Source organism: Fusarium oxysporum, chromosome IV (assembly GCF_013085055.1).
Source record: "Fusarium oxysporum Fo47 chromosome IV, complete sequence".
Classification (NCBI taxonomy): Eukaryota; Fungi; Ascomycota; class Sordariomycetes; order Hypocreales; family Nectriaceae; genus Fusarium; species Fusarium oxysporum.
This window is the reverse complement of record NC_072843.1, coordinates 1,095,108-1,115,682: the sequence shown is the minus strand read 5'-3', so window position 1 is coordinate 1,115,682 and position 20,575 is coordinate 1,095,108. Positions and strand designations below refer to the sequence as shown.

Here is a 20,575-nt window from a genome sequence, read left to right as displayed (position 1 = left end):
AGGAGGCTAAAAGCCGACAGGACATAATTGGAGAAGGAACACGACACCATCAATTCACAACCGCGGCTTCCGATTGCGCCTCTTGGGGATTAGATATCTACATTTGTCCTTTATCTCCGTGTTAGTCTGTTTGATACATTCCTCCGCTCGGGTACATCTACCGTTTACAATGCTGACTCTTAGAATGTCACTTATTCAAGCCCAGTACAGGGGCTAGAGGGGTAATGACTAGGTACTTCTCAGTGGCACGGTTATCATTAACCGTTAACCGACCCTGTCTAGCCTCATCAATGTTGGATTGAATCGTCAAAATCTGATGGTGTTGAGGCAACCTGCACGTTGATGTCACTGCCTGATCGATCTATGCTGAATCGATAGCAACAGTCTCAAGTTTCAAAGGTATGTAGACAAGGAGTCAAGAAACTCTGCATGTCTTCCCATCTTACATACTACAGTGACTTTATGTATAAGCAGACAGGATGCTGTTACGCAAGATAAGGTATGTTTCGGGGATTTCTCATCATACACACGAAACTGCACAAGTGTTGCGAAACCCTTGACGATAATAAGCAATCCCAATTGTGGGTGGGTGAGCTGGGGCAGCTGTCAGAGTGGGAATAGTCGGGTTTGATGACCAGTCAGTCTGGCAGATGAGGATGAATCCTCATGACATTCATCATCCTTACACCGCAACGTAACTAAAGATGAAGGCTGACAAAGCCAGCCAATCCGTTTCCCTATCACGAAGTCACCTGAGCCACGATCACCAAATTCAATTCATGGCTCATTTGTGAGCGCGGCGGGTATAAACTGGGGACGCAGGGTTCGAATTCATCAGGGCACCGTCCACAACTCTCATGTGTCTTGGTGTGACTGTGACTGTGACTGGTCACCTTTCCAACCATGTCGGCATTCCCACGTGGCTCCATGACTGAGCTTGTCGTGCCGTGCAAGGAATCCGCTGCACGTAAAACTGCCATACAGATACGAAGCAATGGGCCCCTCCTTCGCTTCGAAACACCGCCTCTCAAATGCGCACGGAGGACACGACGGTGCAACTCCGCTTTATTGTTTCTATTCTGTGGATATATGATCTGATAAAATAGGTATTCGCTGAGTCTCGAACAGCGGTATGGGACAACAAAGCTATCAATATCCCTGACAAAACATGACGCGTTTACGCGCGCATTTCACACGTTTGTCAGCGATCAGCGCTATCTAAGTCCAGTACCGGAGAGGAGGTAATGAAGTGGCGGTATTGACGATTTGCAGATCCCCAGTTGAAGAAGCAACAGCACAAAGAACAAAACGAAGAAAAGCAAAAAAGTGGGTGTGAGGCGTGATTTTAACAGTATTACCTGGTTGGTTCTAGCGGGGTCCGCCACGTGGGTTTAGAGGGAGCCACACGTTTGTGACGACCAAGCTGTGGAGTCGCTTAGGCATCTTTTTTCTTTCTTCACTGTAACCTACGTATCATGCTCACGTTCTAGGCCTCACATCAGCCCAACAATCCCGGAAACTTGTCACGGCAGTTCAAGCGAGGCTCTTCAACTCACTAATTGCTCCGGTACTAGTCGACGCTCAGCCAAGGCGTCACCGTTGATTTGCCTCTCTTTTTCTTCAAGGCCCTCGCTATCCGAGAGTCTGCCGACGTCAAAGCTGCTTGTGCTACCGCGCGATCCACTCCAGCTCTTCAAGCTTCGGGATGACTTTTCGTTGGTTGGCCTTACCTGAGCGGATTGTTTTAATCGTTGAGAACGATTGGTTATCAGAAGATGGATAAGCCGCTATGTGGAAGACGTGCATGAAAGGCTTAGACTGAGGCGGGTGGTTCGACTTGACGTTTTCAACCCAAAGTCTCGTTGCGGTTCTGCATTGAGAGCCATGGACCATAATGAAACGCCTTGCAACTCCAAATTGAGCACCGCATGACGCATCATTCCTCGGTGGTGGAAGTTTCGTCGTTGGACTTGTCCACGATACCTTAGTCAGAAGTTTCACATGTACCGTACATCCCGCACTTACGGAGTCTGCGGAGCCCGGACGCCTGGGTACGAAATCGTAAACAAAGCGCCCTATCCGGTCAACAAACCATCCAGCCCTCTCGTGGAGTCACGAAACTTGTGTATCATGAGCATTGTTTCGGCAGATCCTTCTACGTACCAACAACATTCGCGAAAATCCAAAATCTGCAGGGTTCCAAATCAATCTGATTCGGTCCCCCTGTTCATGCTGCTTTTAAGTTGCCACGCGAGAGGGTACAATGTACTTTGCCATGTGCCTTGCACGAGGTAAGCGATCACGGAACAGATCCGTCTAACCATTCCGGGATGACGATATCCACAAAATCTGCAGACAATCCCGTCTTGTTCAAAGCATCAGATCAGACAACCAACAGTTTCGCTCCCGTCACTTAGACCAGAGGCTCTGACTCGATATCCTAGCTTAGCTACGGATACAGCTGCCCGATGAATGCTCTCTCATAGCAGATCAACGGTCACGTGTGACGCAAATCTGAGCTTCCAGCACGATTCATGCTCATACCTACAGCCTTACCGTTATCCTGGTTCGCCTACAGAGACAACGGCCTTGTACGATCGCCAACTAGACGACTAGTAGGCGTACTGGCGGGAGCTCCTGTGGTACGGCACTTGGTGGTTACGAAATTGTCGGCATTGTGATAGACCCTTGATATCGGCACTGAGTACAGGGTTAGGCACGGCGAACCCCGAACTCCAGTGCAAGCGTAACTATATCATATCTATTATATGGTCCCTCCACCGGATATGAAAACGAGCAAGGTCAGGCTGCGAAGGTACGAGTTTCTAGTCGGCGAACTAATTATGACTCCTGTACAGCACGGCAGGCTAGGATACGCCCTTGTAGAGTGAGGCCTGGCCATTAGCCCTGCGGACAGCAGTACGCGGCTAGCGGGCGATCTGGTAGACGGGAGCCAACATTCGGGATTGATTTTCCAGGTCTCAATCGCATCTTGGCTTGATGATATGTGTATCTTGGTATACAAGATATGCATGTCGACAGGCATGTCGCTATAGGGCGCTAGAGGTTGTATTTCTCAGCCGCGTGATCCAACTCGTGTGAATGGTTGCTTCAAACATGCAGCAAGTGCCCCTATTTCTTGGGCTGAAATCCGTGCTCAACCTCTTTTCCAAGCGTACTATCCACCAAGTCCACCCACCGCGGGAGCCCATCGTGCGATTCCACTCACTAGAAGCCGTCGGCCGCCAAGTGGACAATGCTTGGGCGCCATTTCTCTTAAACCACGGAGCATTTCCTATTCAACATGCTGAATACTACCTTATATGCGGTGAACAAGAATGCAATGATGTGAGGTCTATTGCGGCTGTGCTCACTGAAAGAGCTTCGACTCCTGTATCGTGGCTAAGGCCTCATTACGCTACTTGTCATCATTGCCCCAAGACGCAAATAGCCAAATACGCGCCAGCATGTTCGAATTCGACTACCAGCGGGATGAAATTGCTAGGGCTTGACTCAAGTGCACCTAGTGACCACCTGATACATAGCTCTGAACACGTTTTCGCACGAGTTTATGACGATCTCCCAGTCTGACAGCCCGGGAATATCTTGGACCTAACAAAAACGACTGACTCGTGTGCTGCATCTCTTGACCTCCCCAGACTCGTCAGCAGCAAGCTCTGTGTGGGGAACAGCCTAAGGAATAAGCTGAAGATTTTTAGATCAAGATTGGTCCCCCAAGTTCAAGCTCGACATTGGATAGAAGCTCTGGACCAAGAGGTTTTGTCTTGGGGGTGTGCAGTGTCGATCGACAAGGTCAAGCCCTACTTGCCGCTAGATACTGACACAGACAAGTCGCCGTCATGTAGCTACTGGGGTCTTTGTTGCGGGCGTAGATACGGTAGTTTCTGCAACCTTTCCAGCCTGTAGGATCTGTGCAAATCGATATGTCGTGACTGGTCTCGCGATGCGTTGCTCTGCTTGGAGAGCTTTGACTCAGTGAGCTATAGAGTTGACTAGAGAAGCATGTGTGTGCAATTGATATATGACCGTCCAGTCGGATATTGTGGAGGAAGTAAACTATTGAAAGGATGCAGTTTCGTGCCAGCAAGTCGATGCTGCTCCCTGGGTATCATCGCCGATAACGAGGGTAGAGTTTGGCATCGCGGAGTCGGAGACGTTGAAACGATATTTACATGCCGCTGACACTACAGTAGCCACAGGATAACGTCTGACTTCGGAATGAAAACAGCTCAACGCTTGCTGATGCTATACTGACACCCGCTGTGAAAACGAAATATCAATTGACCTGGGTTCTGAAATCCTGTATGCCACTCGCCGCACATCATACAACTAGACTAGATAAATATGTCTACAAAGCAAGAAACCGTTCTAACGCCATCGCTTTTAATCCCCTGTACCTCGCCACCCTGTAGGCATGTTCGGTACAGACGGGAATGCAAGTCTTTTCTCTCCCATTTGGACCATAGCTCCATTCTGTGAAGCAACCATCCACAGGGAGTCTCGTGTTTTTTTTTTTAGCAATACTTCATGTACAATAGAAATGTGAGTCCTTCGACTATATCGATGAGGGAGCCCTGTCCTTTCTCCAACCCCTGTACCGCATGTTCTCTTCAATGGCCCTCCAAATCTGCTCCACGATCTCCTTATCACGGAAACGCGAAGCATCATGGCCCTCTCCTCGCCATCGGTCAATGCCAGTGGACAGAACGCGGTGACCCCAGTTACGGATATTATCCGGAGCTGACTCTCCTCGCCATCCGACATAGATGCCCAATGTGTGCTTGAAGAGCTCGTTGGGGTCACTCCACTTATAGTTCTTGAACTGCCAAGTCTGACCAGTGGTGAGAACTGCCACAATTCTGTTCCAGTACTCAGGCTTGAACGCTTCAGGACCCTCTACGAGAATGAAACGCATTGGGCGGTTGGGGTCAATGGAGGGGATGATACGCTGCACATGAAGCATGTTGCTCAACGCACTACCTGCATCAGTAGGCACAAACTTGCCGTCCTCGAGGAACGACCGAGCGTTTGATAGGCGAAGCAAAGAAGAAGCGGAGGGAGATAGGAGAATAATAGGGTCTGGTCGTCTTGTAGGAGGTTTTTGGTTGAGGGCGAGTGATGGGTTAGTAGGGATGCTGGAGCTAGACTGGTATTTCTTCTGGATGAAAGGCGCAGCAAGTTTGCGAACATGGGAGAAGTCCTAACGAGGTCAGGTAAAGCTCAAGAATTTCTCAGGTTGCAAGGACTTACCGTAGGTTTGATGCCCCTTAGAACGGTGTTGCGATCGCCCATCTTTCGTTCGCTATTGTAGATACCAGCCAGTCTCGGGTCCATAGTACCACGACCAGATCGCGACTGAGCAGTTGAAGTCACTGCGCCCGTCTTCGCAGCTGCGGTCGCGCCAGCAGCCGCTGCATCTTTGTCACTAGGCAAAGGCTTGATGTACTCGCTCTCCTCGCTAGCACCCTCAAGCCAGGTAATCAGATCCAGACGCTCAATGAAACCCAAGTTTTGAACCTTCCCCGAGCCACCAGCGGCTGCCAGTTCTTCGTTGAGCTTTGTCGCAGAAGCATTGTATTCAGGGATAGCGACTTCGCGGTTCAGCCAAGCAAAGTAGATACTGCGCAGATCGACGGGCTTGTCTTGCGACACAAAGCGCGTCGGGTTGTCGATAGGAACAGCGACATCTCGATCGGGGAATCGCAAGTACGTCGCCTGGGATAGAGGAACTTCGGCCGCAGAAGCATCAGCTGATGCCGTGGGGATGAAGGGCGCGTTGGAGGAGATGGATTGGCGAAGGAGGACGAGTCCGTCGAGGTCGGCGCCGGACGCCATGATGAAGATGGACGCGCGGGAATAGGGAGCACGGCTGGAAGAAACTCTACGTGTTTGTACTGATCAAGAGATACCAATTGACGAATAGTAGAATCTAAGTGTTTCGCGATTCGAGAGTCTAGCGCGTTTGTTGCTGGTGGAGCTTTGATGAAGTGAAGATGAAAGGCTGAGGCTGAGGCTGCGCCTGGAATTTTGGCAAGCTCACTTAGCTTCACCCATGCCGCGCTGTCATTGGTCAAGCACATATATGGCCAATCAGCGATGTATAAACTCACCTTCAACTTCAACGTCAATTGACAGCAAAGTCAGCACCAATCCACGTTCTGTAGAATGATGCGACTGGACGCCCCGTGTTTTGCATTGTATGCATCTAGTAGATCATGTTCCTGGTGGTGTTGACGTTGATCCGTTATTACCGTCATACCCGGACTTGACTCGACTACTCGACTGCCCTAGGGTAAATTACTCGGGGAGTATTGCTAGCCAGAACGCTATTGAACAGCATTTCATGTGACTGTAGTATTGAATGTCACCTACTGCGTGGCAATTCGTCTATGCATGTTTGGCGTGCTTATTGTGCATGGAGATGTTTTAATTGGTAAGTTGTCATGTTTCTCTTGAGTAACTTGTAACTCTGTTTCAACTGCCGGTATAGCCACAACACCACGGAGATGTAGCTAGAGAACTTGCATGTGAGGCACGTCATAGAGCGCATAAAGCAGTGTTTCGTTCTCTGGAGAGGTATGAAGAAAAGGTCCATCAAATTGACGATACCGTCTAGACTTGTCAATTCATAGCTCACCTCCACCTTCTCGTACTTAACCCCAGTCTCCTACGTCTGAGCACAAATCCTCTAAAATCCAGGGATCACAACCACTAACCATCGACGGATAACTTACTTAAAACCCCCATGTCCAACTCACTCATAAGTACATATACTTCTCATCGATCTAACCCCAACTTCTAGAAGCCGTCGCCCACCCACGATTTCTAGTCCGCATCCAGCCAAACACCAGCACTTTGGCGCCACGGCTACCCTTCACGCCCCATCCATCTCGAGTCCGCACAGCCAGAATATGACATCGACAGTCCGTGGAAGCCTGGCACGTGCGGGCGAGCTATAACCGCAAACTGCGATCCCTTACCCGGGATATGCGTTAGCTTGCTCAACGGCGTTAAGCCAGTTCGTGCAGATCACTTACTCGCCCCGGCTGTTTGGTCTGGTGAACTTCTAGCTAGATGAGTAATACGACGACATCCCACGCAAAGGGCGTCGGGTTCCCAGATCTAGTAAGAGTCTGAGAAAAGGGGCGCTTTTCAGGACGAATTACACCACAAAGATACCACGGAGGCCGCCGCCTCATCTTATAGCGCGTGGCAAAGGCACCGCCATGAAACAGCAAAAGAGCCTTTATTCTCGGATATTGAACGGGAATAGACATTTGTCCACACGTGAAAACCTTGTTGATAAAGCCACAAAGTATTGTACTTCTTGTTGTATGTACACCTAGCCGTATGCCCCTATTCGACTTCATCAAAGACCTGTCCCAAAAGATGTGTGCAGTTCCGCTTCCATTCCGCGCAATGACTCCGTCAACGCCAAATCAATCCTAACCTCCAATAGTCCTGCAGGACTCAAATACATCTATATGCCAAAGACAAGCTTCATGCGCTCATACGTGTAGAATGCGACCGCTGCCATTGGGAACACCTTGGCGTATCCAATAGTGAGGCCAACAAAGAAACCAGGAATGCCCCTCTCTCGGAAGATCATACCAGCGGTTTCTCCTATCCTCAGTCGACGACCGTCACCAACGGCACCGCCAACTTGCATTCGTCGCCGAATCACTTCAAGAGGGTATGACGCCGTTTGAGAGATCAAACCGGCGATTCCACCAGCAGTAAGCTCTGCCCATGATCGTAAAGGCGCTGGCTTTCCTTCAGGGTGGTTTGCCTTCTTCGGTAGTGTCGTGTGCTTCGCAAAACGTGGCGATCGGAGGATATCACCAACAGTATCGTGAGTTAAGAAAGACATGCCCGCATATGGAAGCATGCCCATGACAGTGGGAGCGAAACCTCGGTAAAAGTTGATAAGTCCTGTTTGAGGCGCAATGGCTCCAACTGTCGCTGCTGTTGCCTCTGCTGCAGCAGTCACTGTCGCGGGAGCATTAGGTAATCGAGTTGTCGTTGTTTTCTGAACGGGTTGCTCGTTGTAAATCTGACGACATATTGATGACAAAGAAGAGTGACCATCACGCTTAGTCTCGAAAGCAAGTCGTACTCTCATAACTTCTAAAGGATATGTGAAAAAGACGGAAGTGACACCAGCCAAACTTCCACTGAGTAGTCTTCTCAGTGGTGTCTCATGATGTTTATCGGGTATAATAATGGCTCGGATTTGTTCGTATGCGAGAAATTTAATACCGGCGTAAGGAAAGATTCGTAGTAAAGTGGCTGAGTGTCCACGATAAAGTCCAGTGATGCCTTCATATCTATGGATGTCCTTCATGGCGCTTGCGACACCAACCCATGATCCTGTATATTTTGCGAATCGTGGATTGCTGGCCTGGAAGAGGATTTTTACTCGATCCAATGGTGCAACGACAGTTTTGCCCTATTTCAAACAGTCAGAATCTTTCGCAGGACTTTCTTTTCAACTTCAATAACTTACAGCGCAGCCAGCCAAACCTCCAGCAACTCCAGATTTCCAGACATATTCCAAGCTATTCATTTGTGCCTTTGGTGCTACCGCTTCCTGGTCGGTAGGACACACAGCAGGCTCCTTTGGCGACTTGCTGAGGGTATGAGAAGAGGCATGGCTCTGAATATTTCTATTGCGCGCAACATCGGCCATTGAGGCATGCTCCATTTGAGCAGCGTCGGCAGAGGACATGGCCCCGAGGCTCGCAGAAGCACGTGCCTGACCTTGCTGAACGGATTCGAGGCCTACGGGCGCGACATGCCGTGGCAGAGTCGAATGGGGATCGGTATTCGAAGCCAACGCGACTGAGGTAATTCGGTGGTATCTTGTCAAAAAGTTGGAGGAGTAGAAACAGGTTTTGCGGGGAGGATGAAGAAGTTCGGATATGGGGAGGACTTTGGAGATGATACCGGCATGCGGCGCGGCAGAATTTCCCCGGTCAGAGGCGGCTTGGACGTCATTAAACCGACGCTCAGTGGGCAAATACAGACTCCCCACAAGTTTTTTTACAAGTGAATGACCTAGCCAAGGTGGTCACGCACGCGGAAATGGAGATCCCCCAGAACCCTAGAAAAATAGAGGAATTGGGCCATCAGGGGTTCAAGACTTTTCACTTCAGTGGGTTAATGCGCTGATAATCCACTGAAAACTTATCGTTTCTCAGCAGATTCACAGGGCAGGGCATAGCGAGGCTTAACGGTCCCGGTGATCAATAACCGAGCCGAGGTTTGCCGACCTTCGCCGCGAATTTATTCTTTCAACCGCGGGTCAAGCAAAGCCAGTCCCAGGTGGAAGAATAGTCATCCGAGTCAGCTATGGAGGTCAACAGCCACAGAATCTCATCTGTTCTCTTTGAGAGTCCAGACAAGAGCCTCGTTGTTCTAGACATCCCCACGTCTCTAGAAGAGAGCCAGGTTCTCCCGTCTCAGATCCCCCGCCGCCGCATCGTCTCCGCAGAGCCCCCCGCAACTCCGTATCCGACTCCGGAGCCCCGGCATGGAGGAGGCGATCACTCGGCATTTGCGACTGCGTCTCCTGGCGCGCAGTTGGCTGAGCTCATGACCACTGAAACGGTCAGCAGCGCCTTACAGGACCTTGCCAGCACATACTCATATTCTGGACCTTTCCATCGGGGCCGGTTTGTTCAGCCACAACAACAACCACCGTCAGTATCCGCTCTGCCGCCCTTGATACCAGACAAAGCCGCATTTCTGAATGGCTCTATTGAGGCTATGCGTGATTCTTTTCACATGTCAGCCCCCAAGTTTGATCTTGTTGTATTAGATCCTCCTTGGCCAAACCGATCTGCCAGGAGAAAGACAGACAAGTATGCTACTGTACCAAATCTCAATGAGATGCGCAATCTCTTGCTACAAATTCCTCTAGCTTCTCACCTTACACCAGATGGACTCGTTGCCGTCTGGGTCACTAATAAGCACAGTATCCACGACTTTTTGACTTCTTCAACAGGGCTATTTGCTGCCTGGGGTCTCGAGGTTGTGACTGAATGGACGTGGCTCAAGGTTGCTGCGTCTGGTGAACCGCTCTACGACGTTGAGTCAACATGGAGAAAGCCATGGGAAAAGCTCATCATAGCGAAGCGCTTCGGCAGCAAGAAGCCAGATGCTCTTGAGTCCAAAGTCATCGTGGCGGTCCCTGATGTCCACTCACGAAAGCCCAATCTTCGCGGTCTTTTTCAAGATGCCCTTGGCAAAGAATGTCTTGGCCTCGAGATCTTTGCTCGTAACTTGACTGCTGGGTGGTGGGCTTGGGGAGACGAACTCTTGCGCTTCCAGCAGCCCGAGCACTGGCACGACATAGAACAATGAAACAAACAAGATACGAGTTTTCAGCGTCTATATTTGCGCTCATAGTCTTTAACCCGCCTTCATGCATTGCCCATCCAAGACTAGTTACAATAATGTACAGTTGTGATGCCCGCCATCCTACAGAGGTCCATCATCTGTGGCTCCTCATAGAATTGCCGCCTCTTTCATTAGCAGTGTCCTGCAGTTTCAAGTCGTAATTCGCCTTTCGTAGTCGTTTAAGCTTCGTTTGCGTCCCTCTTAACCTCTGCTTCCTCCTTGCCCAGTATCTTCTCCCATTTAGGATCCAGAATAACATCGTTGGTCCACTTCTCCTCTCCCGATAACAGCTTTTGTGCCAACTTGGCTAACTCTTGTCTCTCCTTCGACGGGAGCTGTTTGCTCTTGAGAGGAATCTCGAATCGCTGTTGGGCAATATGCTCCTGGTTTCGCTTCTCCAACATATCCTCGCGCATCTGGAACAATTGGTTGCTCCAGGGTGTTTTGTCCTCGGGAAGTTCGGGCCATTGGAAGGGCTTTGCCAATTCGACAGTCATAACCTTGAGGGGTTTGGGGCGGTACCACGAGCGCGAGTGGGAGTTGCGCTGGGTTAGAGGTTGCTGCTTGACGTATGATCGGACCTTTGTGACCTCGACATTGTATAGGTTCCAGAGGTAATCTCGGAGATCGAACTTTGTGAATCGTAGAGGTACCTGGAAAGTGGCCTCGTTTGGTGGGAGGTGATCTTTTCGAAGAAAGGTGATTACATGGTTTGGCCTGGAGATGTCAGAATTGTTAGGTAGAGATGGATCAAAGGTACTTACAGAAAAACCTGCTTCTGGCCCAGCTTGAAGCTGGGCAATTGGCGAGCTACAGTCTTTGCTACCTCGGCCATGGTCGTCGTTTTGCCCTTTCAAAAGTGGTCGGCGACAGTTGATTTGGGATGTGAAGAAATTCGATGACTGGCTCTGATTGGCTTCTACGGCGAAAGTGAACTTCCGAGAGGGGTGCGGGGATTGGAGATATTATAGGTGCACACCCCGCATCCAGCAGTGTAAGAAGATAATTCTCATTTCACTTCACAAGGTCATATTCGTGACTGGAGTAAAATATTAATTATTTAACACTAAAAGAGGCTACTTTAGCACTTCTAGTATCTTCCTAGCTACGTATTATAGCAAATCAAGCGAAAATCATTGGCTTGGGCGGAAGTGACATCTCCCCAACTCAACTGTCTCATGGGTACTCGCAGCGCAACAATTACTCCTTCTCACCAACACAAAACAAAGCCTATTCTTTCTCTCCACAACAAAAACAAAACAACAAGACCATCGATATTCAGAGCCGCCCTCATGCCCCATAAACACCCAAAATGCAACAACACACCAAATCAAAGCGTTCTTTGAGTCCGATGACTCGGGTCTCACCCCGTAAGAGACTCAACTATGATGCAGACGCTCGCAAGATGTCGAGTCCCACGAGCTATGATGAAGATGTTCAGCTCAGCTTCCTAACCATCGATGAAGAAGATGATGACGAAGTTCCTTGTACTAACAGCATGGAAGACTTGATGAAGTTGGAAAAGGAGCGATATCCTGGTGCCAGTAGCTGGGCTCCTGCTGAAGAGCGACTCTTTGAGATATTGTACATGCGACAGGATCTACCCATGCTTCCTACAACCTGGGATGTTGATCTACGAGGAGTGCCCATCTCAGATATCGTCTTCCAGACTTCGGATGATTTTCCTCCTATCATCTATGCTCACTCAAAGGACTTTCGAGGTATGTTTGTCCTAATATTATGGAGTATTTTGCTCACTCTTTATAGCAACAACCGCCCTTATTCGTCTCATGGACCTCACAGCAAAGACAAGGACGAGCATTCAGAGTGGCCTTCGGAGAAAGGTGCCGCAGCTCATCAAACGAGAACTCGACAAGTATCTGAGCTGGGCAGCACAGGACGGCGATTACCTGCATTTGCGCATTGTTCCGAATATCCTGACCGAAGTGGTAGATACGATAATGCCAGAAAATGAGATCACTGAGCACATCCAGAACCGTATGAGAACTCTCGCAAAGCTTCAGCGCGAGTTTCTCCGAGAGGATAGAAGCCCTCAGTTCTGGGATGTTATCAAACCCAGTGTATTCGCGTCCCCGAAAATCAAACTTGAGCCGGAGGATGGGCTGACATCGTTTGGGGGGTGGCTAACGCCTGCTAAGAGCCGACTTGGCTCACATCCTCGAGTTGGAAACATATTTCCAACCACCGAAACCCATGAAGTCGCTGTCAAGATCGAACCTGGACTTAAGAAGCCCGGCATCTCGGCAAGAGTACTCCCCAAGACAACGACGCTTTCGAGGAAATCATACCCTTCACAGTCCCCATCGCCCTCTCTACCCGAAGAACCCCAGACTCCTCCTCAACACACCTACCGTCGCCACCCTCCCGTGGTATACGGTCTCTTCATTCTCAACACCTCGGTTCTTGTTCTCACAGCCGATTCCTCCAAAGGATCCGATGCATATGTCAGTTTCCAGGTCCAAGTCGATTTCCAAGATGAACATCAGGGGATCTGGAATGCTCTAACCATCGCCATTGCGGTGTGCCTTGCTCGTGATGAGTTACGGACTCGTGCATCCGACTTTGAGGAGCTGCCTTGCGTGGAGGATAGTGATCCGGATGCTTGATTTGAAAGATATTTGAACGATTATTATGATTATTGTGAGGAAAGGAATACCAGAGTTCATATTTCACTACTGTTTGTTGCTAGTGCGCTTTGAAGTTGTGTTTTATACCCCCGATTTTACAAAGGAGTGTTGACTCAGAGTTTCGTTGTTGTTATCAAGAGGTTTTCATGTACCAATTATCAAGTCCTCAACGCCATCTTCCCTATCGGAGAATTTCTTGAGTCGTTGAACCAGTCATTAAGCACTGTACCCTTATTGAAAAGTCATAATTGTAAAGTCAATCGAGAGCTTCTATGCTTCATGCTCTCATCTCTATTCATGTCCTGATATATCTTATCAGTCATTCCCTTCTATTCCCAACGCCCAACAATGACGGCCGTCCGCAGCCCCAAACATCTCTTTCTATCTGTACATAAATGTCCATTGCGATTCATCTCATAGAGTCCGCTTCTCTAATGCGTGAGTTATACAGGGTGAGGGGTAAAGCGGGGAGGAAACTTTTTTGCGACCGCGCGTGAATAAATGGGTTTAAAATCATAGCAAGTAAGGCAGTTAACGACAAGGTGAGAACAGGGTGTATGTGTATGTGTATGTGTATGTATATGTGTATGTGTGGAGATTTTTACATTTCTCCCCGTTCGACGGGCATCAGAACCTCAAGCTGTCGGAGGAGTCGCTGGTACAAGAACAGCATGCAGCCACTCTGGATGAATGTCCATACTCCTCGGGGTCCGACACCGCGGAACCATCCTGCGACACCCTCTGTGCGGTAGATGACCCGTAGGCCGGTGAAGACGGAGGAGGTTTCGAGAGCAATGGCGCCAGGTCGTGGCCGATGTGTGCTGGGAGAAGAGGTGGAAATGTGTCGAACTTGTGAGTTGGCATGATGGTCTTTGGGATGTCGGGACTCTGTTGGTGTGTTGACTTGAGTCTGAAGTCGTGTCTTGACAACGTCGAGGGGACAGGTAATAACACCGGCGAGACCACCAGCTGCGGCACCGGTAAGAAGCTCTAGGGAAACTCCGATGTCGCGGCTCTGCTTGTATTTGCGAGCCCAAGTGGTGAACTGTTCCCAGAACATGAACTGCAGTGCTGAGAAGGGCAGATCACGGTAGAGAGTGGCCTTGTAACCGTAGAACAAGGCGGAGGCGCCTTCCGCGCGCACGATGGTCCGAGCAGCGTCGACAGTACCGCGGTAGTTGTAGCCAGATGTGAAATGGGGGTTGTTGTAGCGACCTTGAAGCTGGAGTCGTGTCTTGAGAACTTCTGAAGGTACGTAGACAATAGATGCTGCAAGATCTCCAAGGAAACCTATGAGTTTGTTAGTGTTTGTACTGCTGCTGAATCTCATTCGGGTGCCGTACCTGCTGAGAGATATGAAATATGCTGTTGCACGCCGTGATCTATCAAGAATCGCTTGCTCCATTCATATGTGCCGAAGAACATGACCGTTCCTGGGAATGAACCTCCAAGCGCAGGAACCCATCCACCATAGAGACCCCGTCTTATACCCTCCTGTCTCCATATCGTGTAATAGGATTGTCCTAGCGATGTGTATTTTGAAGGAACGTGAGGATCTCCCTGTTGTCTCGTCTTAACAGTGTCGAGTGAGTGCATGAGTAGATCGCCTGTAGATCCTCCAATACCACCTGCGATCATGGCCTGTCGCGGGGTCCCATGTTAGCGCACCTGGAAACGAATAGGTTGAAAACGCTTGGCGATGCAATAATAGCACCCTGGTAGTCTGTAACATACATGAAGATACGGCGGTCGCCCCTCGGCCTCGACATCTTGTGCGGTCATGTTCTGGTCACTGGCCTTGCTTCTACTGCTTTCCGAGCGACGACCCGTCCAAGCAGCATGACGATGCTCGGGGGATGGCGCAAAATCGCTCGCCGCAGTCGTCGATCCGTCGTTCGTCGTCGTCGATTGAGCGAAGACGAGGTCAGAATCTTGTTGTTGAAGACCCAAGGGCATAATCCGGGTTATATAAGAAATCGAACTCGGATCGGAGGAAACAGTTGAGCGAGTCGGTGACGGCCCAAGGCGGAAGACTTCGGAAACAAAAAAAGGAAGACAAGAGGATCCCCAAGAAAGAGAGAAGGGTAAATATTAAAGAGGGATCGCTCTGTCGCGATGTTTCGTCGAGGGCGAGTGGGCGGGCGTCGCAGGGTCGCAAAGAATAGATGAGAGCCGAGAGTCTGGGCGATGTCGTTTTTGAGAATTTTGATGAAGGAACCTGGTCTTGGCTTTTTACTGGGTTAACTACCTTAATCACGAATTGCGGCTCTAGTTGACTCTGGTCAGCGGTTTCTTAGTGGCCGATCAGGGACCGCACCTGGATTTACAGCGCACTTTACCTTAGGTTGAGAGCACGCTAACTACGTCAATGGAAGAATGCCCGATGAAAGAATTTCTTGAAATGACCGAACGGGCTTTCGGTCTGTTATCTTATCTCACCTCATCATACGCCACTTCTGCCCGCGTAATCCATAGTGAGATCATATGAGTTGATTGTCTCATGAATAAAGCCTGACGTATGGCTGGCTACCTTACTGTTCAAATGGAGAATCTAGTCGTAGTTAAGGTTGAGTTGATCATAAGGTCTATACATGTCTTCATGAGTTTTGGTACATATAATATATCTCATTTCCTACTCCATCAATGGCCTCTGATGATCCCGCCATGGAAGAGCTCCAAACTTGCGAAAGGGAAATACAATATGAGTAACCCGCCCTGTAATCAACTGCCTAGATACCGGTCCATACGTATTGCTATCCAGACTTGATCCAGGTGGTCCATCACCCTCAACCCACACGTGCCCCTGCGGAACTCTCACTGTCGGCAGAGGATGAGGCGCTTTTGTCTTGATCACATCGTTCTCTAGCGCCACTACGCGCTTGACTGCGATTGTCTCGGGATGTAACGGGCTCCTTTTGTAACTTTCATGTTAATTCTCATCAATTGCTTATTTCCAGGCTTTGAGAAAGGTCTGCTCGTACCGTAATGTCACAACCATGCCCCTCTCTAGATTCTCTTGAGGAGACCACTTCCAGTTGAGAATCACATCTCGTCGCAACGTTGAGTCTTTATCGTCGTTGATTAACGGATACATAGATGCGCCGTCGACAAAAGTCAGTTCTGCGACGTGCAGGTTGAACATGGCGATGACTGGGATCCATGTTGCGAATCCAAAGAGTCTTAGAGCTGTTGACCTGGCCAAGCTGGGTTGGCCGTTGCCTCTCAGACGTGCCCACACTGAGCCGAGAGCCATTGCAAAAGCTCTAACTATTATTCAAAATGAGTGTTGTTAGACGATAACATTCCCGTTGCTGTGAGATTGAGCGTTGTGGTGGGACTATCACTGACTGTGAGTCCAAGTATAGAAATTCTACACCTGAGTCTAAGCTTTTATCGGCTAGTTCCGACATCCCGCCATACACGAGACAGGGAGTATTAAACATGAAACTTCAGAAACATAACTCTAAAGAAACATCATCTAAGTTATGTCCCACTGAAAACAAGCCGAAAACACACACACTAATCACAATGAAAAGACGGTGTCTCAAGTAATCAAAGAACTGTTCGTTATCAACGCCGTTTCAGACGCCACTTCCTACCATCGGAAGAACTACATGAAAGTCTGGACTTTTAGTGATGCTTTGCACTCCGGGATACATGCTTCCTTTCAGCCTCCCAGACGCCCTCTATTACACCCTTTTCCGTGTCCAACAACCCGCTCGTGCGCGGGCTACTTTGGCATGGCTCTAACAGTCTTGCCGACTCATCCTGACCTGGAGACTCTTCGTCTGTCCATGACCTAGATGGTCTCAGGGATGTTTTCGTCGCTGTCGCTCATGCTCTCGTCACCGCTGACCTCGGCATTCTCGCGCTCACGCTTCTCCATCAATGCTTGAAGCTCAGCGTCATCGCTCTCGGTGACGGCCTTGGGCTCCATCTTGACTGTCAAGTTACCACCGGCACCCTCGATGCTCTTTCGGACATCGACGATGGCCTCTCCCAAGCAAGTAATACCAACGTTCTTGTCCAAGGTCGAGCATGTAAGAACGTAGAGAGGCGGAGACACGAGCTTGACCTTGACTTGGGTGTCATCGGTGCTGTGGGCCTCGGCTGTGCGGAGAGCAGTCTTGACGGCGTCGATTCCCTCGTATCCGAAGCAAGTGACCTCGATATCGGCTCGGATCTTGGTGGGCTGGGGAGTAAGACGCTTTCCGATGTATGACTTGAGCTCCTCCTTGGCCACCTCGTTGGGGAAGGTAATATCGTTCCAGACCTCGGGGTTCCTTCTCAAGGTTAGTGCATGTGGTCCGACTTTGGAAAGAGTAACTGACGTGATGGAAAGCTTGAAAGCGTCGATGGCATGTCCGTATCGCTTGTTTAGGGGCCAAGCAATGGCCTCATAGAGGCTCTCGATATCGAGCTTGGTCTTCTCGGCGAGATGCACCATGATAGAGTGGACCATCTTGCTCTTGTTGTATCGCTCCTCGCACTTAACGATATCCTCGGGGGAGACTCGTCGCTTGGAAAGATCGATGTAACCTGTCCAAAAATCAATTTCCATGCCCAAAGTTCAGCCTGACGTTGATTTGATGCTAACCCTTCTCCTTGTCGACACGGAGCACCACGACGACCTCGTTGCGACCAACCCGGATGAGCTTCTGGATACTTCGAATACGTCTTCGCGAAAGCTCGGAGAGCAGGATCATGCCGTCAATGTTGTCGTACTCTAGAAGCTTAACGTAGGCACCCATTTCGGCGATCTGAAATTGGTCAGAGGCAGTTCTTTCGGACAGATCAGGTTGCTACTGACCTGCTTGACATTGACCATGACGAAGCTATCGATCTCCGGGTACTTCTCCTCGTAAAAACGGCAATGTTGATTTTGAGCCATCTTGACGGTGTTTTTGAGGATTCAGAGGGTTCGGTCGGGTTCTGTAGAATAAGGTGGGGGTTTATCGATGTCGAGTGCCGTCGCACGAACGATCGCAAGTCGGGCTTTCAAAAAGAGCCAAAAGTCTAATTTTAATAAGCTATTCCTGCGATAGTATCGGTAGTGATTCTCGCGCGATCAAGTCGTAAATCGTCACGTCAACAGTGGATGTAGAGGGGAAGAGTCATAATTTTGACATTTTGCAAGTGCACTCGATTGATGATGGTGGGGTTGTGGCGGGGTGTGGCTCGTTCCCATGCTCATTCGTTTTCGTTCCATTGGTAGGTAGTGGCAGTGGAGGCAGTACCTGAAAATTCGGGCATAATGCCGCCAGCTGCGCCTGAGGTGGCCCGCCCATGACTTTCGTTGCCATGATGGTAGCTCTCCACGTGACTGAACCAAAGGTAAACAACTTCATCAACACTAAGGCTGTCGACAAGAGCATACTTAGCCATGGCTCCTGGTAAGTTCTAAACTGCTGTACCTGCTATCAGGTCGCGAATGTTTGGTAATTGATTTTCAGCGACTCAATACGAACTTTCACCGCCCCCAACCGACGCGGTCTCGGCGATCGCGTTTGCGCCGTCCTCTGGAACCAAGCTCCTTGTCTCATCATGGGATAAGAAGGTGTATTGCTACGATATCGCAGGTGGAGCTGGCGAGGCGACTCTCGTCAACACATACGAACACCGGGCGCCAGTCTTGGATGTTTGCTTCGGCGCCAATGATAATGAAGCTTTTACTGCTGGCGTGGATTGGTGTGTTAACAAGTCAGTGGATGCGAATGGGTACGCCTCGAAACGTTAAGCTGACAACAATGAATAGAATCGACTTGGAGACTGGTGAGAAGACTTTGCTGAGCAAGCATGCTGCGCCGGTGCGATCTATAGCCTACAGTCCAAAGTTTTGTGAGTCGTTGAACCCCTGTGATTGACTCATACTAACAGAAACCAGCGATCTTGGTCTCCGCGTCTTGGGATTGCAGCTTGAACCTCCATAACCTCAGCGATCCTTCAAGCACTCCCATAAGGGTCTCCCTCCCCGGCAAGCCCCATGCGCTGGCTGCTAGTCCTACAAAGATCGTGGTTGCCATGGCCGGCCGTGTTATTAACATCTACGACCTGAAGACCATTGTCGACCTATTCGCAACTGGCTCATCTGACCTGCAGCCATGGCAACAACGTGAATCATCCCTGCGATATTTGACACGCGCAGTGTCCTGCATGCCCAATGATGCCGGCTACGCCACTAGCAGTATTGAAGGCCGTGTTGCAGTTGAGTGGTTTGAGGACACAGCCGAGTCCCAGGCTCGAAAGTACGCCTTCAAGTGCCACCGACAAGCAGCACCAGATGGTGATGGTGATATTGTTTATCCCGTAAATGCTCTCGCCTTCCACCCTGTTCATGGAACATTTGCTTCAGGGGGTGGCGATGGCACTGCTGCTTTGTGGGATGCAGAAGCAAAGCGACGACTTAAACAGTACCAGAAATTCCCCAACAGCGTTGCTGCGCTTGCTTTCTCAAGTGACGGGAGATATCTTGCCGTGGGTGTTTGCCCCGGTTTTGAAACTGGCCAGGAGGACTACAGCGGTGCCGGACAGACATCGGTATTGATCCGTGAGCTTGGTGAGAACGAAGCCAAGGGTAAGGGGGCCAAATAGGCGGGAACGTGTTGGACAGTCTTGTTATCCCAAAAGGCGTTCTGGTGGTTGCGGGGCTCGATTGATTTATTTTGTACTATTCTCGAACTAAAGGAAGTGGCATCAAGATACCCGTCATGGAGCAGCACCAAAATAACGTCGTGAATGGTTGCACTGCTTGTTCTTTGTTCTTTTGCTGCTGACCACCCACGTATAGGTATCTTGGGCGATTTCAGTGGTCTCAAGAGATGGGCTCCTCGGCTTCAGATCTTTGTGGTTTCCAGTGATTGGTTCGTGTCCATTCTCCCGTAGTCGAATAACCATTGGTTGAGGATATCCAAGTGATACTTCCTTCACATCAAATCCATCTCGGCATTGGTATTCCAAGCTATTGGATGGTAGAGCACATGGCCACGGAGAAGGCCCAGGAAGTTTATAATCCCGAATTCGAACTCCCTTTCTGATCGTGTATTGCCCCTTCCTCTCAATCAAACGAGAGGCTCCTTGAGGAACAGGCCTCAGTTTTGTCACTACAGGCAACTCAGACGTATGTGTTGTAGTTGGTGGTGGAGTATCATGCCGCTGCTGATTGTCTCGTCTCGCTTGGATTTCTTTTTGATAGTCAGTTTTCTGTTGAAGCGCAAGCATGTCATGATTGTATTTACCTGACAACCGTCGGTTAGGGGTATATTCTGCATCTCCATTAGAATGAATCGACTCCATCCGCCTTCGTTTCGTTGGTCGACATGTTCGAAGAGGTAGCAGCTGCAGTTGACTGACTCGGCTTTCAACATCGCTTGTCGGGCTATAAAATAGGGGCTGGCTTGTCTGTCGCTGACAGATAGGTGTTTCTGGGATACTCATAAGAGTTAATATACCGATGAAGAAGATAAGAGTGATACGAAGGCATACAATTCAACATTCGTGAACTCATC

At 49.7% G+C, this 20,575-nt stretch overlaps 9 protein-coding genes across 9 annotated transcripts; 3 read left to right on the top strand and 6 right to left on the bottom strand.

Moving 5' to 3' along the window:
* Positions 1–4,272: 4,272 nt before the first annotated feature.
* FOBCDRAFT_27952 (RNA pol II accessory factor, Cdc73 family-domain-containing protein) lies at positions 4,273–6,009 on the bottom strand. Its single transcript, XM_031179731.3, has 2 exons — positions 5,272–6,009; positions 4,273–5,221 (listed from the first exon to the last, which is right to left on the bottom strand). The coding sequence occupies exons 1-2, from the start codon at positions 5,854–5,856 to the stop codon at positions 4,577–4,579; spliced, it is 1,230 nt and encodes a 409-aa protein (XP_031045618.3). The 5' UTR covers positions 5,857–6,009; the 3' UTR covers positions 4,273–4,576.
* A 1,492-nt stretch (positions 6,010–7,501) lies between these two features.
* Positions 7,502–8,749, bottom strand: FOBCDRAFT_238730 (mitochondrial carrier domain-containing protein; the record flags this gene model as incomplete). Its single annotated transcript, XM_031179733.2, has 2 exons — positions 7,502–8,470; positions 8,528–8,749. 2 exons carry the CDS (start codon positions 8,747–8,749, stop codon positions 7,502–7,504), a joined length of 1,191 nt encoding a protein of 396 aa, XP_031045620.2.
* Positions 8,750–9,071: 322 nt separating this feature from the next.
* Positions 9,072–10,397, top strand: FOBCDRAFT_220198 (MT-A70-domain-containing protein). Its single transcript, XM_031179735.3, has one exon. The coding sequence runs from the start codon at positions 9,373–9,375 to the stop codon at positions 10,384–10,386; it is 1,014 nt and encodes a 337-aa protein (XP_031045622.2). The 5' UTR covers positions 9,072–9,372; the 3' UTR covers positions 10,387–10,397.
* On the bottom strand, positions 10,398–11,295 carry FOBCDRAFT_158664 (uncharacterized protein). Its single transcript, XM_054704149.2, has 2 exons — positions 11,187–11,295; positions 10,398–11,139 (listed from the first exon to the last, which is right to left on the bottom strand). Exons 1-2 carry the CDS (start codon positions 11,255–11,257, stop codon positions 10,602–10,604), a joined length of 609 nt encoding a protein of 202 aa, XP_054560124.2. The 5' UTR covers positions 11,258–11,295; the 3' UTR covers positions 10,398–10,601.
* A 439-nt stretch (positions 11,296–11,734) lies between these two features.
* Positions 11,735–13,049, top strand: FOBCDRAFT_291389 (uncharacterized protein; the record flags this gene model as incomplete). The annotated part of the gene is made up of 2 exons (XM_031179737.2): positions 11,735–12,143; positions 12,190–13,049. 2 exons carry the CDS (start codon positions 11,735–11,737, stop codon positions 13,047–13,049), a joined length of 1,269 nt encoding a protein of 422 aa, XP_031045624.2.
* Positions 13,050–13,302: 253 nt separating this feature from the next.
* On the bottom strand, positions 13,303–15,445 carry FOBCDRAFT_220193 (mitochondrial carrier domain-containing protein). The gene is made up of 3 exons (XM_059609549.1): positions 14,805–15,445; positions 14,414–14,711; positions 13,303–14,360 (listed from the first exon to the last, which is right to left on the bottom strand). Exons 1-3 carry the CDS (start codon positions 15,024–15,026, stop codon positions 13,672–13,674), a joined length of 1,209 nt encoding a protein of 402 aa, XP_059467066.1. The 5' UTR covers positions 15,027–15,445; the 3' UTR covers positions 13,303–13,671.
* Positions 15,446–15,673: 228 nt separating this feature from the next.
* Positions 15,674–16,406, bottom strand: FOBCDRAFT_27932 (peptidase S24/S26A/S26B/S26C). Its single transcript, XM_031179743.3, has 2 exons — positions 16,052–16,406; positions 15,674–15,982 (listed from the first exon to the last, which is right to left on the bottom strand). Exons 1-2 carry the CDS (start codon positions 16,321–16,323, stop codon positions 15,703–15,705), a joined length of 552 nt encoding a protein of 183 aa, XP_031045630.3. The 5' UTR covers positions 16,324–16,406; the 3' UTR covers positions 15,674–15,702.
* Positions 16,407–16,593: 187 nt separating this feature from the next.
* FOBCDRAFT_27922 (eukaryotic translation initiation factor 2 alpha subunit-domain-containing protein) lies at positions 16,594–18,182 on the bottom strand. The gene is made up of 4 exons (XM_059611560.1): positions 17,881–18,182; positions 17,668–17,830; positions 17,402–17,609; positions 16,594–17,353 (listed from the first exon to the last, which is right to left on the bottom strand). Exons 1-4 carry the CDS (start codon positions 17,959–17,961, stop codon positions 16,870–16,872), a joined length of 936 nt encoding a protein of 311 aa, XP_059464638.1. The 5' UTR covers positions 17,962–18,182; the 3' UTR covers positions 16,594–16,869.
* A 201-nt stretch (positions 18,183–18,383) lies between these two features.
* On the top strand, positions 18,384–20,153 carry FOBCDRAFT_220186 (WD40-repeat-containing domain protein). The gene is made up of 4 exons (XM_031179749.3): positions 18,384–18,463; positions 18,524–18,770; positions 18,826–18,908; positions 18,955–20,153. The coding sequence occupies exons 1-4, from the start codon at positions 18,454–18,456 to the stop codon at positions 19,659–19,661; spliced, it is 1,047 nt and encodes a 348-aa protein (XP_031045636.1). The 5' UTR covers positions 18,384–18,453; the 3' UTR covers positions 19,662–20,153.
* The last annotated feature ends 422 nt before the right edge of the window (positions 20,154–20,575 follow it).